Source organism: Kogia breviceps, chromosome 17 (genome assembly GCF_026419965.1).
Source record: "Kogia breviceps isolate mKogBre1 chromosome 17, mKogBre1 haplotype 1, whole genome shotgun sequence".
Lineage (NCBI taxonomy): Eukaryota > Metazoa > Chordata > Mammalia > Artiodactyla > Physeteridae > Kogia > Kogia breviceps.
The window spans coordinates 34,633,068-34,653,608 of NC_081326.1; the positions used below are offsets into that span (position 1 = coordinate 34,633,068).

The following is a 20,541-nucleotide window of genomic DNA, read 5'->3' on the forward strand; positions in this document are numbered from 1 at the left end:
TGATGATCTAGAAAACCTAAGAGTCTCTCTATACCTACATTCAAAATGAGCTTATCATCTTTCTGCTGGACACAGTTCTTCTAGATCTTTCATTCCCTATCTTAGTGAATGGTTCTACAGCCTCTCAGATACAAGCTCATTCTTGACCCCAATCTCTCTCTTGTCCCTTCACATTAAACCCTATCTATTCCATTTCCTTCATAGCACACCTATGAAGGTGTGTTATATTCCAGACTTGGAGCTGAAGACTCCTCTGTACCTCTATACCTTTGCACAGGTTGCTCCTTCTACAAGGAACCATTGGCCCTTTTTTACATATCATTCCCAGTCATCTTTAACATCCCTCCTTCATGGAAGCCTTCACTCACATTCCCTTTCCCTCTCAGTCTGGATTAGCGGCCCTTCAGAGCAGAGCATGCTGGGTATACACTTCCAAAGTGCTTAAAACGTTATTGTAATTGTCTATTCTCTTCTGTATACTCACAAGATTAAGTCCCTTGAAGGCAAGGTTATATCTTTATTTTGAGCACCTAGTACCTAGCACAGGACGTTGAATTAATGAATAATTATAAAAGAAAGCACTAAACAGAAAAATAAAAGGATAACTTCTGAGAATGAGTCTGGTATTGATTAAAATGACAGGAAGAGATCCCCAAAGTACCTTAGTGATGTAGGAGAAATGATATTCATTGATAATTATCATGGATTAAATCATCATGTCTACTAATCTTAAGTCCATTAAAACATCTTCATGGAAATATCATCCAAGTTGTCATTTCAGAATGCTAGGACTACATCTCCTGCCCAGCAGTAGCTACAAGCTGCCCAACTGAAAGAGAAACCTCACCTTGAGCTACAATAGCCTCAGTGATTGCATGAGTAAAAAATAGTGAGATAAAAATTGCTTCTTGGTCTCTGGAGCCCTGGGGGAAGATATTCCCCACTTGTTTTGTGAGATATAAAAATAACACGCTAGTTTCATAGCAATGATTTAGTAACTTCTATAACTTAAAAATAATTTTAGGACATTTGCTATTTGAGTTTAAAGAAATAAAAATCTCAGAATCTTACTTCAACATATGACTCATCAGTTTGTTAAGAAAAACATTCAAAAAGAAAAGAAATGTAGATATGACCCATGAGTGTTCATGTAATAACAGCATCTTTGCTCAAATAAGTAATGCATGCCCTAAGTCCTGTGAAGCTCAGCATGTGATTCCAATTCTATACACATTCCTCTAAGAATGATATTTAAGCTGATTTATTTCATGTGATTTTCAAAGCAAGTTGTTCCTTAAGTAATTGATAAATTCTTCTCCACATTAATACAGTTCTGTGATACCTTAACCCATGGTAGAATATCTAGACATTCAATGCTTCTTTATATTAGCAAAATAGTGCCATTGTTCCAAAATAATTAACCAACCAAGCAAATCACTTGAGCAAAATCCTTATCCTTTCTAACAGTTCCTCATCTATAAAATGAGGATAATAATTCTTGCTATCCAGGATTGTCGTAAAGATTACAGCTAATATGTATGTGTACACAAAGCAACAATCACTGTGCTTAGCACAAAATCTGCTAATCATTAGAAGTTTTTTATTTTCTAAAAGATTTTTTAAATCTAATTTAATGTTCTTTGTAAAGATATATGCAATTTAATTGTCTACGTTTTTGTGAAAATACAGATAACATACAGATATATGGATTATTCACAGACATATTCACACACATGTATTTGGTATGTCCCTCAAGTATATATTTTTCTGAGCACTTATTTGGGGTTATCCACTTTGCTTCTCCATGTACAGACTTGTTCTGGATTCAGCTAAGTTAAGCATTCATATGATTAATTTCACAAATAAATAAAAAAGGAATTATCTGTTCCTTTGAAGCTAGAAATGTGCTGTAAAGAAGTTATTCTCACAGGATTATATTTAGTTGGAATCAGATCTAGCACAAATAAATGGTGATATTTTGTTACATATATTCTACTTCTCACACACTTTTTAATTCTTTCCTCCAATAAACCACTCTTAGGATTATTTTACTCTCAAAATAGATATAGTATTTATATTATTCTAAAGATTCACAAAAATGTAACTATGAGGTGATATTATTTTTTATTTTACATATTAATTATCAAAACATTCCAGTCTAATTTCCTTTGCTTACTTTCCACACATGTAAGTGGAAAACAGTAATTTATGAATTAAAATTTAATTATCAAAATAGATGCTGTGCAGAAAAGAGTATAGCAGGCCTAACACTGCTATCCTTAGATAAGTTGTCTTGTAAGGTAAGCCCTTGGCTGACACCTGGGAACTTAGATTTCAAAAAAGTTCTCCCTTACTGATAAGAGTGGGTTACTATGCCTAAATTACTTGTACAACCAATATGGCTTATGTCAAATACCCGCTTTCTTTCTGGGAATATGGAATTGTGGCATGTGCTATGCGGTAGGTGCCTATGTGACCAGCTCCAATTAGACCTAATAAGCTTCTCTGGTCAAAAACACTTCACATATGTTGTAACAATTCATTGCTGGAGGAATGAAGTCCTGTTATGACTCCACTGGGAGAGGACTCTTAGAAGCTTGCTCCTGGTTTCCTCCAGATTTTGCCCCACATGCTTTTTTCTTTTGCTGATTTTGCTTTGCATCCTTTCACCATAAAGCTGTGAAGTACAACTGTATACTAAGTCCTATTAGTTCTCCTAGAAAGTCAAAAAATCTTGGGGTGACTTGGGGTCTCCCAATATAGATGGCATAAACTGTCTTTAATCAAAATGTCTTCTAGTTTCTCCCACTTTTATATTGCCTTTTGTTATTTTCCTTAGGTACACCATTTAGGAATACAGAGAAATTGATGGAAGAGAGATAAATAATTATAAAAACTTTGCCATCCAACTTCCTAATTATAAACCCCCCAAAATTTGGTTTTCTCCAAGATTACAGTCCATTTTTGTTATACAGTCCATTTAAAAAATATAAATTTTAGATTATTTGCAACAGATTATAACCACTTAGAACATTTGAAAACCATTACCAGGTTACTGATAATTTTAGTAATTTTCACTTTCTCTAAAGGTAAATAGATTTACCTTTAGAGAATAGATAAGCCCAATCATTTCAATTTCAAAATGGAATATATTAATCAGTCCAAAGACGTCTTTTTTTAGTCTTGAAAAGAGTAAATATGTTAACCATGCATTCATCCCATAGTATGTCTTAAAATCAAAATTTACTTAAGTGAGAATTCTGAACTCTTTAAATTGTTCTCGAATATTTCCCAACATTATTTCCAGTGGTATAGAACTTACATTTTTTTGCAGTGTGGGCATTTTGCCAGAGTGTTGAACCTCAGTTCCATCCACTGTAAAACAAATAAGAAGAGAGGTTGAAAACAAAAACTGAAAACTATCCAATCTGATAAGATGTTTCTTTTAGTTCAAATGTCCTCAGGGATCACAGCAGAAGCCATCCACCTTTTCATAGTTATATGAGCTTTTCCCCTCCAACACATCTCCCCCTCCCTTAAAATAAAGGTTGGGATTCCCCTCTGAAACAGTTCCCATGATTTTTTCAAGGTTCTGATGCAATCTAGGTTTGCTTTACAATGAAAATTGGATGTAATGTTGTAATTCGGGTCATTTCATTCAGCTTTATGCTTCAGTACACTGCCAGAAAATAAAAACATATTTCATGTACCTTCAATGTTGTTTTTCCTCTAAATATTGATGATTAGCTTTTTAAATACATGAGTATTTAGACTCATTACTAAAAATGCAACTATTCTATTAACGTAGAAATTGCACAAAGTAAATAAACTAAACAAATTAGATACAGGTAGGACTAATGTCAGGAAGCTGCTTTCTGTTCTATAGTTGCTTATTCTATGTAACAAAATACATTCCTTCTACAGACAACTTTCTTTCAGTTTTCTTCCCTGTAATGTAGGTAATAAAATGGGCTACCTTACTCACAGTCTTGTTATTCAGATGCTTGAAACAGCTTACTGGTAGTTCTTTGAAAGGAAGTACAATATACATTTAAAGTAAAACTTAAAAATTAAAAAAAAAATAAAGTAACTCTTTACCACAAAAAAATATATTTCAAAATACCTTCCTCACCTTCCATTCATTTGCTTTTCTATATATCTTCTCGTAAAGTGTATATTTCTTTTGTATAATTCTGTTAAGAACATTAGCAGTTTTATCATCAAAATAACTTTTCTTTCACTAAAATTAATTTTTGCTTAGGATTCCCAGGTCACACAGTTTTCTTCATAACTCTCAAGTTCTAGGTATACTAGGCTTCAATAAGTTATGCATATTCAAATGTTTTCCACATAATAGAGGAAAACTTTCAGAAAGTATCTGATACTTGACTATTTTTTCTTTTTAATTTTTTAATGATTAGCTTTTAAAAAAGAACAAATAAATCTGAGTTTGTTTGGACTTCTTTTTCTTCATTTTTATTTCAAACCTCCTGAAAGTTACTTAACCTTGAAATAATCTCTCTCAATCACAGTAGGAATACAGAGTCCCAAGGTAAATAAACTAGAAATGAAACTTTACATGAATGTTCACTCTTTTCACAATGATTATTTTTCAATATCTGAGAATGCCAAACGAAGGCTACATTTTTTTTTCAAGCAGCCTTAACTCTTTCTTCTATTATTTATTTTATAACAAGTTAATTTATTCTTAGTAGTTAAAATGTTTAAATTAATGTGCTAAACAGATTTACATAGATTTCTACAGAAATTGGCATAGAACATTAAGAAGTGAAGAATACAGAAATCTTACTAAGTACTTTTTCATGTTTGTGAAATTCGTTTTAGTATAGTTGTTGAACTTGTAATGTCATTTCAAATTTTATTTATAAATAACAAACTTAAGTTTTTCATTGTTAAGAGAAGCAAAGTGGCTGAGGAAGCAATTATGAAACCCTTAAGAGAAGAGTAATTCAAAATCCAAGCTTGAAGGCTAACACACTGGCACAGAAAATCTAGAATTTTAGATGACCAACCTATGGGAGATTATTTAGTCCAATTTTATCATTTTAGCACAGATTATATATGATATATTCAATTATTACTAACAAACAACTAAGACTCTATTGTATGATTAGTAAGTTATACAGCCAGCAACCTAACACATCTGATTTTGTTGTTATCTGTAAGTACTCATTTAAATGCAGCAAACTAATAATAGAAAAATATTTATTATTAGAAATAAGTTTGTCATAATCTATTTGAATGAGTGCAAATACCTGTGCTTTTGAAAGGATTTACTACTATTCTCTTGCCTAAAATGCAGCCTCGGCACTCTTAAAAGTTTACTGCCAAACCTTGAAATGTCAATAGAAAAAAAAATCTAAGTTTTCCTGTTTTTTAATTGGATAAATTTGATATGTAACACTGTACAAATTTAATGTATATAGTCTACTACTTTGATATATATGTATATCTTGTAACATGGTTGCCGCTGTAGTGATATTTATCAATTACATAATTATAGTACAATATTATTGTCTCTATTCATTATTCTGTGCATTAGATCCCTGTGACTTATCTATTGTTACAAGTTTGTATTATCAATCTTATCCTGCACCTCCCATTCTCTGGTAGCCACCATTTTCCTGTTTTTCACAGGTTTGATTTTTTTCTATTCTAGATATAAGGGGCATCATACAGTACTCGTCTTTCTCTGACTGACTCATCTCGCTTAGCAAAATGTGCTCAAGGTCCATATGTTGTCACAAATGGCAGGATATCTTCCTTTCCCTGGCTGAGTAATATTCCATTGTGTATATATGTACCATATCTTTTTTATCCATTTATCTATTGTGTACACTTGTGCTGTTTCCATATTTTGGTTATTGTGAAAAATAGATATTTTCTATCAGAATGATTAAAAGCAACTTCTCTAAAACCCAATTATTTTTAGTAGATGTCTTCCAATACTTGGCTTATTTCTAATCATTCTGTATAACAGATAAACTTAATTTCCCCTAGGTATATTTTTAAATTGATTTTAGAAGGCATGTAAGAAAGGTATACTGCTAAAACTAGTCATTTGACAGTACCCTACTAGGTTTTATGTTTTAATGGATACCATAGGCAACTGGTGTGATTATTTTAAAGTATGTTCAAGTTAAAACTGCTGCCACTCTCTGCTAAGCCACTAAACCATAGAACCCTATGAACTAGTGAAGAAAATCTGAACTTGTCCAAAGGCACTACATTGGCCCACTTCAGGGCAAAGTTTGAACCATCGTCTATGATTCAGGCACATATTGTAGATTTTATTGGAAAATGTCAACCCTACACAGAATGTGGACCTGCCTTTCAACAGCAACAGTGAATACCTGCCCCACATAGATGCAATATTAAATTCTCTGCTGTTCAGTTGTCTTAAGAAACTTCTTTACATTCATGGAGGACTAGCTTGTATTACATTTATTCTTCTGGAAAATTATTTTCTAAACAATGTCTCCTAAAACATTGGTCTGGCTAGACAATCCCCTCAAAATTGTTTGCACATACTACATAAAACTTCCTCTTGGACTTTAACATTATTTATTTATCATAAGAAATCAAGTTTAATTAATTTAATTATAATAATAAAATTAATTATTATTTAATCATGTAACATCATTTAATTATTATTATTTTAACATATTACATAATAAAAGTGCTAAAGAATATAACTATAAAAATTCTGCTTGATTTTTTTATCCTAGCAATTCCCTATGATCCTGGAACTCTTTACTGGCATAACACTTATTGTTATCCTATAAAATGAGTGTTCTAATGAATACACTTTGGAAAACACAAATCTAGCTTTTCTCAACATTATCCATGATTCCAGCCAGGCTGTTAAATGAATACTGTGAATAGTATGAATTCCTAGTAAATTTAATTTTAGCATTAGAACAGTGATATTATATTACATTGTATTATGTTATTATAAATGAAGAATATCGTTGAGGACACAGTCCATTATAGTGTTGTTTTATCTTAATCCATGGGAATAATTCTCTCTTAGGTCTCAGTATTCCAGCAAAAGCTCCTATGTGAACTTTTAAGAAAACTTCACAAGTATCTTATAATACAGCAGTCCCCAACCTTTTTGGCACCAGGGACAGGTTTCATGGAAGACAATTTTTCCATGGACCGGGGGGAGGGGGTAAGGGATGGTTTAGGTATGATTCAAGCACATTATATTTATTGTGCATTTTATTTCTATTATCATTACATTGTAATATATAATGAAATAATTATACAACTCACCATAATGCAGAATCAGTGGAAGCCCTGAGCTTGTTTTCCTGCAAATAGATGGTCCCATCAGGGGGTGATGGGAGACAGTGACACCGGAAGTGTGTTGCTTCTGTCCAGTCTACTCTGTAATCTTGTTTTGGTTGCTGTCACTGCAGAAAACTCTGCTTTACAAAGACAGGATGTTGGAAATGGAAACAGGCTTTTCAGTGCTTTTGTGGCAATCTCAGGATATTCTGCGTTGACTTTAATTCGAACATTATGGAGATTTGAAGTTGTCTCACACCTACTTTTAAGGGCACCGTCATTTGCGTTCTCAAGCCGTTGATCCTCTTCTAGCACAGACAAAGTCAGTTCACCTGGCTTATTCACAAATGGGTCCGCAGATCCATTCCTTCCCAATTCAGGGGTCTTTTCTGGTTGGGAAGTAATGCTTAAACTCTTTTGATCATTTTGAGATAGGTGATCATGCACCAGCTGGGAAAAACAAGGCCCTGGCTCAGTCTCTTTCAAAATCTCTGCTAATGTTTGAAACATGACAAAAACCCCAATGTTCACTCATTGCCCCCATAATTCCAGTTTGGCTTTGAATGTAGCCACTTTATCTGCCGAATTGAACACAGTTGTCATTCTCCCCTGAAGTGACAGATTGAGTTTGTTGAGCAGGTTGAATATGTCACACAAGTAAGCAAGTTTTTCAACCCATTCTGTGTCACTGAAATGTGAGGCCAGTGGTGACTGTTTTTCTAAAAGAAATCTCTGGAGGCGCTCTCGTAACTCAGAAACTCTGGTCAGTGATCTGCCTTTAGGAAAGCCATCTCGCTTCTGTGTATAAGAGAAGACGTGTGTGCTCTGTGTCCATCTCCTCACAGAGACACACAAACAGATGTAGTTAAGAGCATGTACTTTAATGTGGCTGATAATTTTAATCACATCCTGCAAAACGTTGTTATATTCAGGTGACACTTTTCAGCTAGCCAGCATTTCCCTATGGATGACACAGTGTGTCACATTCAGAACCGACCTCCTTGACCAGAGTAGTGAAACCAGAAAGCCGTCCTGTCACGGCAGCTGCTCCGTCTGCATATCCCGACACAAAATGACCAATTCAGATTTCCTGATATGTAATCATTCAAAGACTTGAATAGTTCTACAGCTGTGGTGTTGATTGGCAACAAAATTGCACATAACGTATACTCATGCACATCCTCCTGAAAAATATATCACACAAAAGCAAGCATTGTTGCCTTGTTGTCAACATCAGTAGACTCATCAACCTGGATTGCATACCACAGTGACTCATTAACTCTCTCTGACAATTGTGCCTCAATATCTTCTACTAATTCATCGAGTTATGGTATTAGCCGAAAGAGGAACACATATCACCTTATGAACTGCAGCCTCTCCTAAAAGTTCACAACAAACGTCCTTATCAGTGGGCAGGATCAACTCTTCACCAATAGTAAAGGGCTTCTTAGCTTTAGCAATGCAGTTAGCCACTAAGAATGATGCTCTCAATGCAGACACATTTGATGAAGTGGTGGCCTTCAACAATTGCTTCTGTTCTTCATGTTCACATTTTTTTCTTTTAAAAAACTCCAAAGACTTGTCTTTTAATGCAGGGTGCTTGGTCTCCATGTGGCGAAGCAGTTTTGAAGGTTTCATGGCTTCATTGGCTAGCTGGTTGCCATATATTATACAAAGCAGACTTGCAGAATGTGAATCACCTGTGCCAATGAACCTATAATTTAAGTAGGACTCTTAGTATTTTCTTTTAAATGCAGCTTTCTTTTCGTTGGCAGTCTTAGAGTCTTCTGCTGTCTAATCATTGGGTCTCTCCCCCTTTTCAAAGGAACTCTCCAGCAACGTTTGTTTTTCACTCATTTTGGCTAGGGTTAGCTTGTGGGCTTACCAAAACTGTGACTGAGACAAGTGCGCAGTGGGGGAAAGAGGTGTGGATGGAAGGGGTAGACAAAATAATGGGCGGGCCATGCGTGGACTAAAATAAGTGTCGGATTCTGACTTAAAGCCTGTCATTAGATGCAGCTGTACAATTGAGGTACATCAATTCACTTGCCACTATAAAGCCTGCCACTAGATGCAGCTTAATTGTCACTTGCCACTCACTGATAGGGTTTTTTGTTTTTTTTTTGTTGTTTTTTTTTTTTGCGGTGCGCGGGCCTTTCACTGTTGTGGCCTCTCCCGTTGTGGAGCACAGGCTCCGGACGCGCAGGCTCAGCGGCCACGCACGGCTCACGGGCCCAGCCGCTCTGCGGCATGTGGGATCCTCCGGGACCGGGGCACAGACCCATATCCCCTGCATCGGCAGGCGTACTCTCAATCACTGCGCCACCAGGGAAGCCCACTGATAGGGTTTTGATATGAGTCTGCAAGCAATTGATTTATTATGGTCTTTGTGCCATCAAACTTCTCTGCTAATGATAATCTGTATTTGCAGCTGCTCCCCAGAGCTAGCATCGCCGCCGCCTTAGCTCCACCTCAGATCATCAGGCATTAGATTCTCATAAGGAACGCACAAGCCAGATCCCTCGCGTGCACAGTTCATAGTAGGGTTTGCACTTCTGTGAGAATCTAATGCTGCTGCTGATCTGACAGGACACAGAGTTCAAGAAGTAATGCAAGCAATGGGGAGCAGCTATAAATACAGATGAAGCTTCTCTCGCTCGCCTGCTGCTCACCTCCTGCTGTACACCCCAGTTCCTAACAGGCCACAGACGACTATCAGTCTGTGACCCGGGAGTTGGGGACACCTGTTGTAATAGATTATGTTTTCCTCTTTTCATTAACCATAGAAAGCTCATAGTTAACATTCAGTAAAATTTAACAACTGCACAGGAATAAATATTATGCATACTTATACACTTATGCATGACTTCATCATATTTCTGTCCTATTTTTCATTCTCCCTGACCATTTCATATTTTATTTTTCAATGCTATTGGACTTTGTAACTTTTCTCAATTGCTTTTGGGCCTTAAATCCAGGCTGAAACAAAGTATGGAATAAGTAGATGAATTATCCTATTACTTAAAAACTTAAAGGGCAAAGAATACTACAAAGAATATTAGATTACTTGGATCAGCATAATAACAAGGATAAGGTGAAGTTCTCAAGTCAAATTAAGAGTTTCCAGGTCTGTTTATTTTTTGTAATACTCAGTATCTCTCGCTAGTCTGAAACTCTCCAAGGTAATAGCCTCCCTAAAAGTATGTACTCTGTTCTAGTCACCAAAAACTTTGTTTTCTGGGAATTTTGAAATAATCTTTAAATACCATATGTTAATCCAAAACACCCTTTCCTGCCAAAGACTTAATGTTTTAAAATCATAATTACTATGCTAATATGATTCAGGTGCCTGCACTGAATATTAAGTAAGAAGGAACTTACTTTTAGAAGTTCATTTCTGACTTGCAAATTATTTTAGTAATTTTCTTCTGTGGAGAAAATATCTAAATGCATAAATTTTAATAAAAGCCACGTCACATACATCTATCTAACCTCTCAACTTGGATCATTCTCTAGAATTCACTTCCAGATAATTTCAAAAAATTAAATATAAACCTTTGTAACAGTTGTCTTTAATTTTATTTTTTTCCTTATTCCCTTATCTACACTAATAGCAGTATGACCAACTCTCTCAAATTCCTTATGCTATTCATGACCATCATCATCATTTTTCTGAATCATAAAACCTAAATATCTGGTCTTGTGTTTCTTCAGGTTTGCCCATATGCAATCTATTAGAGACATAGCATCCATACACGCAGAATTAATTATAAAGCTCTGCTTTAGCTTTCCATTACTCTTAGGATAATGTCACTTCCTCTAGGCTAGATGCTTCCATAGGCACACTAAGAACACTCTGTATTTCTATGCTTTAGCCTAACTAGATTTCGTATAATTCTTGTTTTAATTGTCTTTCTCCTATTAGACTGGAAAAATCCCGTAAGGGCAGGGACTTCCTGTTTCCCCAGCATGTAGCCCAGTGTCTGGTACACACTCAATATATATTTTTTAAAAAATGAAATCAGCTCACTTATAATGTGTCTTATAAGGACTATCCATGCCAAGGATTTGGAATATAAAACATAACTGGGCAAAAATGCAAATGCAAGGTAATTGTGGAAGGGAACTCACTGAAGTAAGCTGAGAAAATCTATTTTGAAAATTTTTAAGTGATATTTCAAACTAAATATGCTTGCATATAAGAAATAAAGGGATAGTAAATATATTTTATTTATACTTAAATTAGTCAATTAATTCATATTTATCAGTACTTACAAAGAGAGTAATCCTACAGTAAATCAATAGTGATTTCTTTTTCTTTTTTAACATCTAAATATTTTCCTTTTATTTATTTCTAAACATCTTTGTTGGAGTATAATTGCTTTATAATGCTGTGTTAGTTTCTGCCTTATAACAAAGTGAATTAACTATGCATAGACATATATCCCCATACCTCCTCCATCTTGTGTCTCCTTCCCACACTCCCTATCCCACCCCTCTAGGTGGTCACAAAGCACTGAGCTAATCTCTCTGTCCTATGTGGCTGCTTCCCACTAGTTATCTATTTTACATTTGGTAGTGTATATATGTCCATGCCACTCTCTTCATCCCAGCTTACCCTTCCCACTCCCCGTGTCCTCAAGTACACTCTATGTCTGCATCTTTCTTCCTGTCCTGCCCCTAGGTTCTTCACAATCAATTTTTTCTTTTAGAGTCTCTATATATGTGTTAGCATATGGTATTTGTTTTTCTCTTTCTGACTTACTTCACTCTGTATGAAACACTCTAGGTCCATCCACCTCACTACAAATAACTCAGTTTCATTTCTTTTTATGGCTGAGTAATATTCCATTGTATATATGTGCCAAATCTTCTTTATCCATTCATCTGTCAATGGACACTTAGCTTGCTTCCATGTCCTGGCTATTGTAAATAGTGCTGCAATGAACATTGTGGTACATGACTCTTTTTGAATTATAGTTTTCTCAGGATATATGCCCAGTAGTGGAAATTCTGGGTCATGTGGTAGTTCTATTTTTAGTATTTTAAGGAACCTCTATACTGTTCTCCATAGTGGCTGTATCAATTTACATTCCCACCAACAGTGCAAGAGGGTACCCTTTTCTCCACAACCTCTCCAGCATTTATTGTTTGTAGGTTTTTTGATGATGGCCATTCTGACTGGTATGAGGTGATACCTCATTGTAGTTTTGATTTGCATTTCTCTAATGATTACTGATGTTGAGCATCCTATCATGTGTTTGTTGGCCATCTGTATGTCTTCCTTGGAGAAATGTCTGTTTAGGTCTTCTGCCCATTTTTGGATTGGGTTGTTTGTTTTTTTGATATTGAGCTTCATGAGCTGCTTGTAAATTTTGGAGATTAATCCTTTGTCAATTGCTTCATTTGTAAATATTTTTCCCATTCTGAGGGTTGTCTTTTCATCTTGTTTATGTTTTCCTTTGCTGTGCAAAAGCATTTACGTTTCATTAGATACCATTTGTTTATTTTTGTTTTTATTTCCATTTCTCTAAGAGATAGGTCAAAAAGGATCTTGTTGTGATTTATGTCATAGAGTGTTCTGCCTGTGTTTTCCTGTAAGAGTTTTATAGTGTCCGGCCTTACATTTAGGTCTTTAATCCATTATGAGTTTATTTTTGTGAATGGTGTTAAGGAGTGTTCTAATTTCATTCTCTTACATGTAGCTGTCCAGTTTTCCAAGCACCACTTATTGAAGAGGCTATCTTTTCTCCATTGTATATTCTTGTCTCCTTATCAAAGATTAGGTAACCATATGTGTGTTGGTTTATCTCTGGGCTTTCTATCCTGTTCCACTGACCTATATTTCTGTCTTTGTGCCAGTACCATACTGCCTTGATTACTGTATTACTGTAGCTTTAGTATAGTCTGAAGTCCAGGAGCCTGATTCCTCCAGCTCCATTTATCGTTCTCAAGATTGCTTTGGCTATTCGGGGTCTTTTGTGTTTCCATACAAATTGTGAAATTCTTTGTTCTAGTTCTGTGAAAAAGGCCAGTAGTAATTTGATAGGGATTGCATTGAATCTGTAGATTGCTTTGGGTAATAGAGTCATTTTCACAATGTTGATTCTTCCAATCCAAGAATATGGTATATCTCTCCATCTGTTTGTATCATCCTTAATTTCTTTCATCAGTGTCTTATAGTTTTCTGCATACAGATCTTTTGTCTCTTTAGATAGGTTTATTCCTAGGTATTTTTTTTCTCCTTTCATCACTTTAAATATGTCCTGCCACAGCCTTGTGGTTTGCAAAGTTTCTGCTGAAAGATCAGCTGTTAACCTTATGGGATTCCCTTGCATGTCATTTGTTATTTTTCTCTTGTTGCTTTTAATATTTTTTCTTTGTATTTAATTTTTGATAGTTTGATTAATATTTGTCTTGGCGTGTTTCTCCTTGGATTTATCCTGTATGGCACTCTCTGCACTTCCTGGACTTGATTGACTATTTCATTACCCATATTAGGGAAGTTTTCAACTATAATCTTTTCAAATATTTTCTCAGTGCCTTTCTTATTCGCTTCTTCTTCTGGCAGCCCTATAATTCGAATGTTGGTGCATTTAATGTTGTCCCAGAGGTCTCTGAGACTGTCCTCAGTTCTTTTCATTCTTTTTTTCTTTATTCTGCTCTGCAGTAGTTATTTCCACTTTTTTTATCTTCCAGGTCACTGATCCGTTCTTCTGCCTCAGTTTCTTGTATTTTCTCCATTCTATTTCAAAGATTTTGGATCATCTTTACTATCATTATTCTGAATTCTTTTTCAGGTAGACTACCTATTTCCTCTTCATTTGTTTGGTCTGGTGGGTTTTTACCTTGCTTCTTCATCTGCTGTGTGTTTCTCTGTCTTCTCATTTTGCTTAACTTACTGGGTTTGGGGTCTCCTTTTTGCAGGTTGCTGGTTCATAGTTCCAGTTGCTTTTGGTGTCAGCCTCCAGTGGTTAAAGTTGGTTCAGTGGGTTGTGTAGGCTTTCTGGTGGAGGGGACTGGTTCCTGTGTTCTGGTGGATAAGGCTGGATCTTGTCTTTCTGGTAGCAGGACCACACCTGGTGGTGTGTTTGGGGGTGTCTGTGACCTATTATGATTTTAGGCAGCCTCTCTGCTAATGGGTGGGGTTGTACTCCTGTCTTGCTATTTGTTTGGCATAGGACGTCCAGCACTGTAGCTTGCTGGTTATTGAGTGCAGCTGGGTCTTAGCATTGAGATGGTGATCTCTGGGAGAGCTCTTGCCATTTGATATTACATGGAACCGGAAGGTCTCTGGGGGACCAATGTCCTGAACTTGGTTCTCCCACCTTAGAGACACAGGCCTGACACCCAGCTGGTGCACCAAGATCCTGTCAGCCACAAGGCCAGCTTCCACTGTCACAAACTTTGGACAAACGTCTTTACTACTGCTCTTAGCAATCTTGTGAGGATGCAATTATTCTCCCCATTTTCAGATGAGGAAACCAGAATTTGGCAAAGTTAAATAACTTGCCCAGCATCACATAGTCAGGCTTTAGTATGGCCAGGACCCAAATCCAAACCTAATTCTCAATAGTGATTTTTTTTTAAAAAAGAAATCTTTTCACTATCCCCACCAAGTATATCCCCTAGTTGATGTACTTGGTCACTGACTTAATCAATAAAATATAAATGCAAGGAAGATTTATCTTATCCTAGTAGATCAGAAAAATCATAGAAATTCTGGTTAAATGTAATAAACTGGACAAATGCATGCATTTCTATTTCCTTTCCCAAATCTGACTAAAATGACAGTAAATTGTATTTACGAATGTATAATACCATAAGGACAAACAGAATCCAAAGAGAAATGACCTTGAATTTTCAGTCAATGGAAAGCTGATGGAGACTTGGTAACAAACTGAAAGGGATACTGAAACCTGATTGCCTAAAGAGAGATATCCAATGAAAAGCAGGCTGATTCAACTGAAGAACTACAAAATAGTTCAGACCTTGGGACTACAAGGTGCTTTCAAAGATAGGAGTTAGGGGTAGTGATAAAAACAGGAGTATCAGTTCTAGACTCTTCCCTCCATATCACAAAGCCAAAAATCCCTCCCTCTCCAACACATGCAAGAGAAGAGTGATTTATTCTCTCAAAGAAACTGAACTAGAAGGACTGTGAACTTAGGAACACCAGGCACAGCAGAAGGCAAGAATGATATACCATTCTAAAAACAAAGGAGTTAAATAAGTCTACAGTCTGAACAGTAATGAGACCTTCATCCCTATTATCCTTTCTTAGCTCCTAGAATGCTGTCTCCCAGATATACCTCTTACAAGAGGTCAGAGGATTATTCCCAAGAGAAGCTTGCCCTAAAAAAAAAAAAAAAAAAAAAAAAAAAAAAAAAAAGACATTGATACTAATAGTTGGCAGTTCTTTAAGAAAAGAGAGAAAGGAGAAGAGGAAGAAGAAAGATGAGGAGGAGGAGGAGAGAGAAGAAGAAAGGAAAAAGGGAGGGAGGGAGGGAGGCAGGGAAGGAAGGAAGGAGAAAAAGTTTAGCCCCTGCTGCATACTTAGAGATTATAATCAGTAACTTGCTCTCATAAATAAATGAGCTTCTCATTAAAACCTCTATCAGAAAAGAAAAACAAATAGAAACAATGGAGAGAAAATAGAGACAAGGCATAAAGAAGAATAATACCTCAGAAAACATAGTTAATAGCTTCAGAAAGATGCCATAAACAAGAGAATGTGATTTAGAAAAAAATAAAAATTAATCAGAGAACACAGAACTCTTAGAAATTAAAAATTAACTTAGATCATCTGATATTTAAAATTTTAATTAAGTTTAGAAGACATAGTTGAGGAAATTTCCCTGTAAGTAAAAGAAAAAGCCAAAACTGAAAAATATGTTTTAAAAAAATGAGAGAGAAAGAGAGTGTGTACATCAATTCAGGTGATCTAATCTCAGGGTTTGTAGAAAGATAGAAGAAAGAAAATGGAGTGGACTATAAAAGGATTCACAGAGTAGCCAGACAATGAGGTCAAAAAGATCCTCCCTAAGGCACATTCTAATACTATTTCAGAACCTTGCAGAAATGAAAGAGGAAAGAGGAAAATAAGAGAAAATAAAGAGAGAAAAATAGGTCACATGGAAAGGGTCAGGAGCCACAACAGCAGTTGATCTTCCCATCAACAGTGGAGCAAAGCCCTCAAATTTCTGATGAAAGAACTGGCAACCTATAATTCTACATCTGGACAAATTATAATGTGAAAATAGGGTTAGATTTAAAACTGTTTAAGAAGTAAAAGGGTTCAAATTTATTTCTCTGCATCTTTTCTCAGAAAGCTAAGAGAGGATGTGCTCCAACAAAATAAAGTAATAAACCAAGAACTGTAAGGATGGCAGAGGATCCAACACAGGAAAGAGGTAATAGGAATTCCTAAGATAAGGTGAAGGGAAGTCACAGGATGACAGCTTTGTAGGAGGAAGTCTAAATAATAGATTCCCTGACCCATTTGACTATATTTACAGGAATTTTGTAGTTTTATGAAAGAATATGAGAAGAACTAGTGATTTGTACATAAAAAATTAAAATAAATCTAAAAGAGGGAGGGACAATTATTAACAAATCCAAGAAAAATTTAAGAGCCATACGGGAGATAAATGTAATATATTACTTGGCTCAGCTGTGAACACAATATACTTAATCATAAAAAATGTAAAAACTAAGTATTAATCATATAAAATATTATTACTCTACTGGGAGTATGAAAGTGGAGAAAAGACTGTGAGAGCAGGCAGGGTGGTTAAGAGTGCTAAATCTTCAACCTGCGTTTTACAAAGTAATAGGTAGTATCTAAAACTGCTTAATCAAAAAGAAAAAAATAAGCAAACAATTTAAACACATGTAATTACATACCAGAAGAGCAGCTGAAAGAGTTGAAAGTATTTGGGGGATGAAAATTGGGGTTGTGTTAGGTAAAGAGATGACCACCATTTTCCCTTTAATCTTTACAGTCCTATTTGACATGTGAAATTATTATACATGAATTACTTTATCAAAAATAAAAATTAGAAGGGAAAAAGAGCAAACAGTCTACACTTTCTTAAGCTCATTCATCCCATAGTGACAGCACGTCTTGTTTATAAACCACTGCAACCTTAGCTCTCCCTATGCCTACACTCTGGAAGGTTCCTTTAGTACTTAGGTTCTAAGGAAAATCTTTTGTCTCCTTTGGAGGCTAAATAACAAAAGAAAACCTGTTCTTATTCTTCCTGATGGGGTAAGTCATTATGAAATTAACATTTTAAAATCAAGCTTAGGGTTAAAGTTACAAGTAGTAAGACAAGAACTTTGATATGAACTTTGTTCATATCAAACTACTTATATTTTATTTTTTATCCAATAATTTATCTAATTACGGATACCACAGTTAATTCCTGTTACTCCAAGTTTCATATAGAAAAATCAGAAAAATTTTGATAAATTATAATGAGAATATTTCTTGAATCCAGAACAATGAAACAAGGCCACTGCATGAGAGTGTGCATTTTGCGCTCTGCTGAGGAGATGAGGGTAGGAGGTAGATTCAGTTGCTCACTAAGCCAGGATACCCAAGTTGCTCTGCCTGGAGCATAGGGTTCTTGTTTGTTATTAGTCTACCCTGAGAGGCCTTTTTTGCAAATGAATCAGTCAGGGGATGCACCTTATATGTAATTCACAAAGAATGCAGTACATTCTAGTTGCAGCTCTGATTAACTGTCTTTCTAAAAAAGGCTCTATTTTAATCTTTTGATCAATTTGCACTTGGACAAAACTATAAGACTATGAGCAGTGGTCAAATCTGTGTGATCAAGACTTACATTTACAGATTGATGTCCTTGTCACAAATGTCTTGTTACGTACCAAGAACGTGTTTCCACAGTGCCCACACACGACTCTTGTACCTTCTGGTTGGACTGGTAATGCAGGTTGAGCTGGCTGTTCTTCAGAAATAAGCATTACTGGGCCAAGGTTAATTATGCGTCTACTGTGGAAACAGAAAGGAAACAACTTCATTATCCCACAAAGGGACTGAGAGCAAAACCTACACTATGGAGCCAAAAACATGGAATATAGCATTGAAAATAGGTTATACTTGTTTTATAAATTAAGTGAATTAAATGTCAGCCTTTAGAGCCAAAATCACAGAAAACAGCAATAGTTAATATTTCAAAAGCAAAAAAATTAGTTGGAATTGGTCCTAATCAAATCACCTTGGGAACCATTTAACTACTGTTTCCAAGTTCTTATAAATTCAAATCTTATCATTCCTTATCTTATCTTACCCTATCTAGGAAGACAACTTGAGTAAAAGACTAAATAAATTAAAATATTGTACATTAACAGATATATGTGTGCCATAAATGTACCAAAGTGCTGAGTCACAACGAAATTTCTCTGGGTAGGCTGGTACTCCTTAATGTCTGTTTAATTGGAGTGGGACAGAAAGGACAATGGTAGGCTCTTTTCCTTTCCGTTTCCCAGGTTACCATCAGATGGGGTTGCAAATGATTCACATAATGGTCAAAAAGACAGAAAACATAGAAACAAAACACAGTTAAGGTTTTGATATACTCCTATCTGTGCACTTCCATATGCCATTTGGCAGAGGCACATGACTACAGAATTTATTGCATAGCTTATACTCAGCAAAGACTAGTGTAATAACACAATTTAAAGTATACAATGATTACTAAAACACCTCCAACTTAAGATGAAATATGTCAAAGATAAACTCATTGGTTATTTTTAATAAAATATAATGAGTCACTGATTTATTACAATCTATTAAGTAGGTATGTAATATCAAGAAAACTTTCATTGCTTATTCAAGAACATTAGTTTACAAATAACTGTAACCAGAGGGGATTCAAGATGGCGGAAGAGTAAGACATAGAGATCACCTTCCTCCTCACAAATACATCAGAAATACAACTACATGTGGAGCAACCCCTACAGAACACCAACTGAACGCTGGCAGAAGACCTCAGACCTCCCAAAATGCAAGAAACTCCCCACGCATCTGGGTAGGGCAAAAGAAAAAGGAAAAAACAGAGACAAAAGAATAAGGACAGGACCTGCACCAGTGGGAGGGAGCTGTAAAGGAGGACAGATTTCCACACACTAGGAAGACCCTTCATGGGTGGAGACTGTGGGTGGCAGAGGGGGGAAGCTTCAGAGCCACAGAGGAGAGAACAGCAACAGGGGTGTAGAGGGCAAAGTGGAGAGATTCCCACACAGAGGGCCGGTGCTGACCAGCACTCACCAGCCTGAGCCGCTTGTCTGCTCACCCACCGGGGCAGGTGAGGGCTGGAAGCTGAGGCTCCAGCTTCGGTCAGATCCCAGATGACAGGGGTTGGCTGCGTTAACACAGCCTGAAGGGGGCTAGTGCGCCACAGCTAGCCAGGAGGGAGTCTGGGAAAAGGTGTGGAGCTACCGAAGAGGCAAGAAACTTTTTTTTGCCTCTTTGTTTTGTGGTGCGTGAGGAGAGGGAATTAAGAGCAATGCTTAAAGGAGCTCCAGAGATGGGCATGAGCCACAGCTATCAGCACAGACCCCAGAGATGGGCAGGAGACGTTAAGGCTGCTGCTGCAGCCACCAAGAAGCCTGTGTGCAAGCACAGGTCAGATCACTCTCCACACCTCCCGTCCCGGGAGCCTGTGCAGCCCGCCACTGTCAGGGTCCTGTGATTCAGGGACAACTTCCCCGGGAGAACACATGGCATGCCTCAGGCTATTGCAACGTCATGTCAGCCTCTGCTGCCACAGGCTCACCCCACATTCCGTACCCCTCCCTCCCACGGCCTGAGTGAGCCAGAGCCTCCGAATCAGCTGCTCCTTTAACCCTGCCCTGTCTGTGCAAAGAAGAGATGCCCTAAGGTGACCTAAACTCAGAAGCAGGTCCAAATCCAAAGCCAAACACGAGGAGCTGTGTGAACAAAGAAGAGAAAGGGAAATCTCTCCCAGGAGCATCAGAAGCAGCAGATTAAATCCCAACAGTCAACTTGATGTAACCTGCATCTGTGGCATACCTGAATAGACAATGAATAACAGCAAATTGAGGAGGTGGAAATTGGGAGAAACAATATATATATATTTTTTTTTCCTTCCGTTTTTCACTTCTTCTGAGTGTCTAGGTGTATGCTTCTGTGTGTGATTTTGTCTGTATTGCTCTGCTTTTACCATAAGTCCTAGGATT

General features: G+C 36.5%; 1 protein-coding gene across 1 annotated transcript in view; it reads right to left on the minus strand.

The window, feature by feature from the left end:
• The window catches only part of PIP4P2 (phosphatidylinositol-4,5-bisphosphate 4-phosphatase 2), an 85,213-nt gene that overhangs the window by 20,641 nt on the left and 44,031 nt on the right, over nucleotides 1-20,541 (minus strand). Inside the window, exons 4-5 of the mRNA XM_059043479.2 lie at nucleotides 18,208-18,331; nucleotides 3,323-3,375 (exon numbers count right to left, since the gene is read on the minus strand). Coding sequence (XP_058899462.1) covers nucleotides 3,323-3,375; nucleotides 18,208-18,331 — 177 coding nt within the window. The remainder of the gene's footprint in view (nucleotides 1-3,322; nucleotides 3,376-18,207; nucleotides 18,332-20,541) is intronic.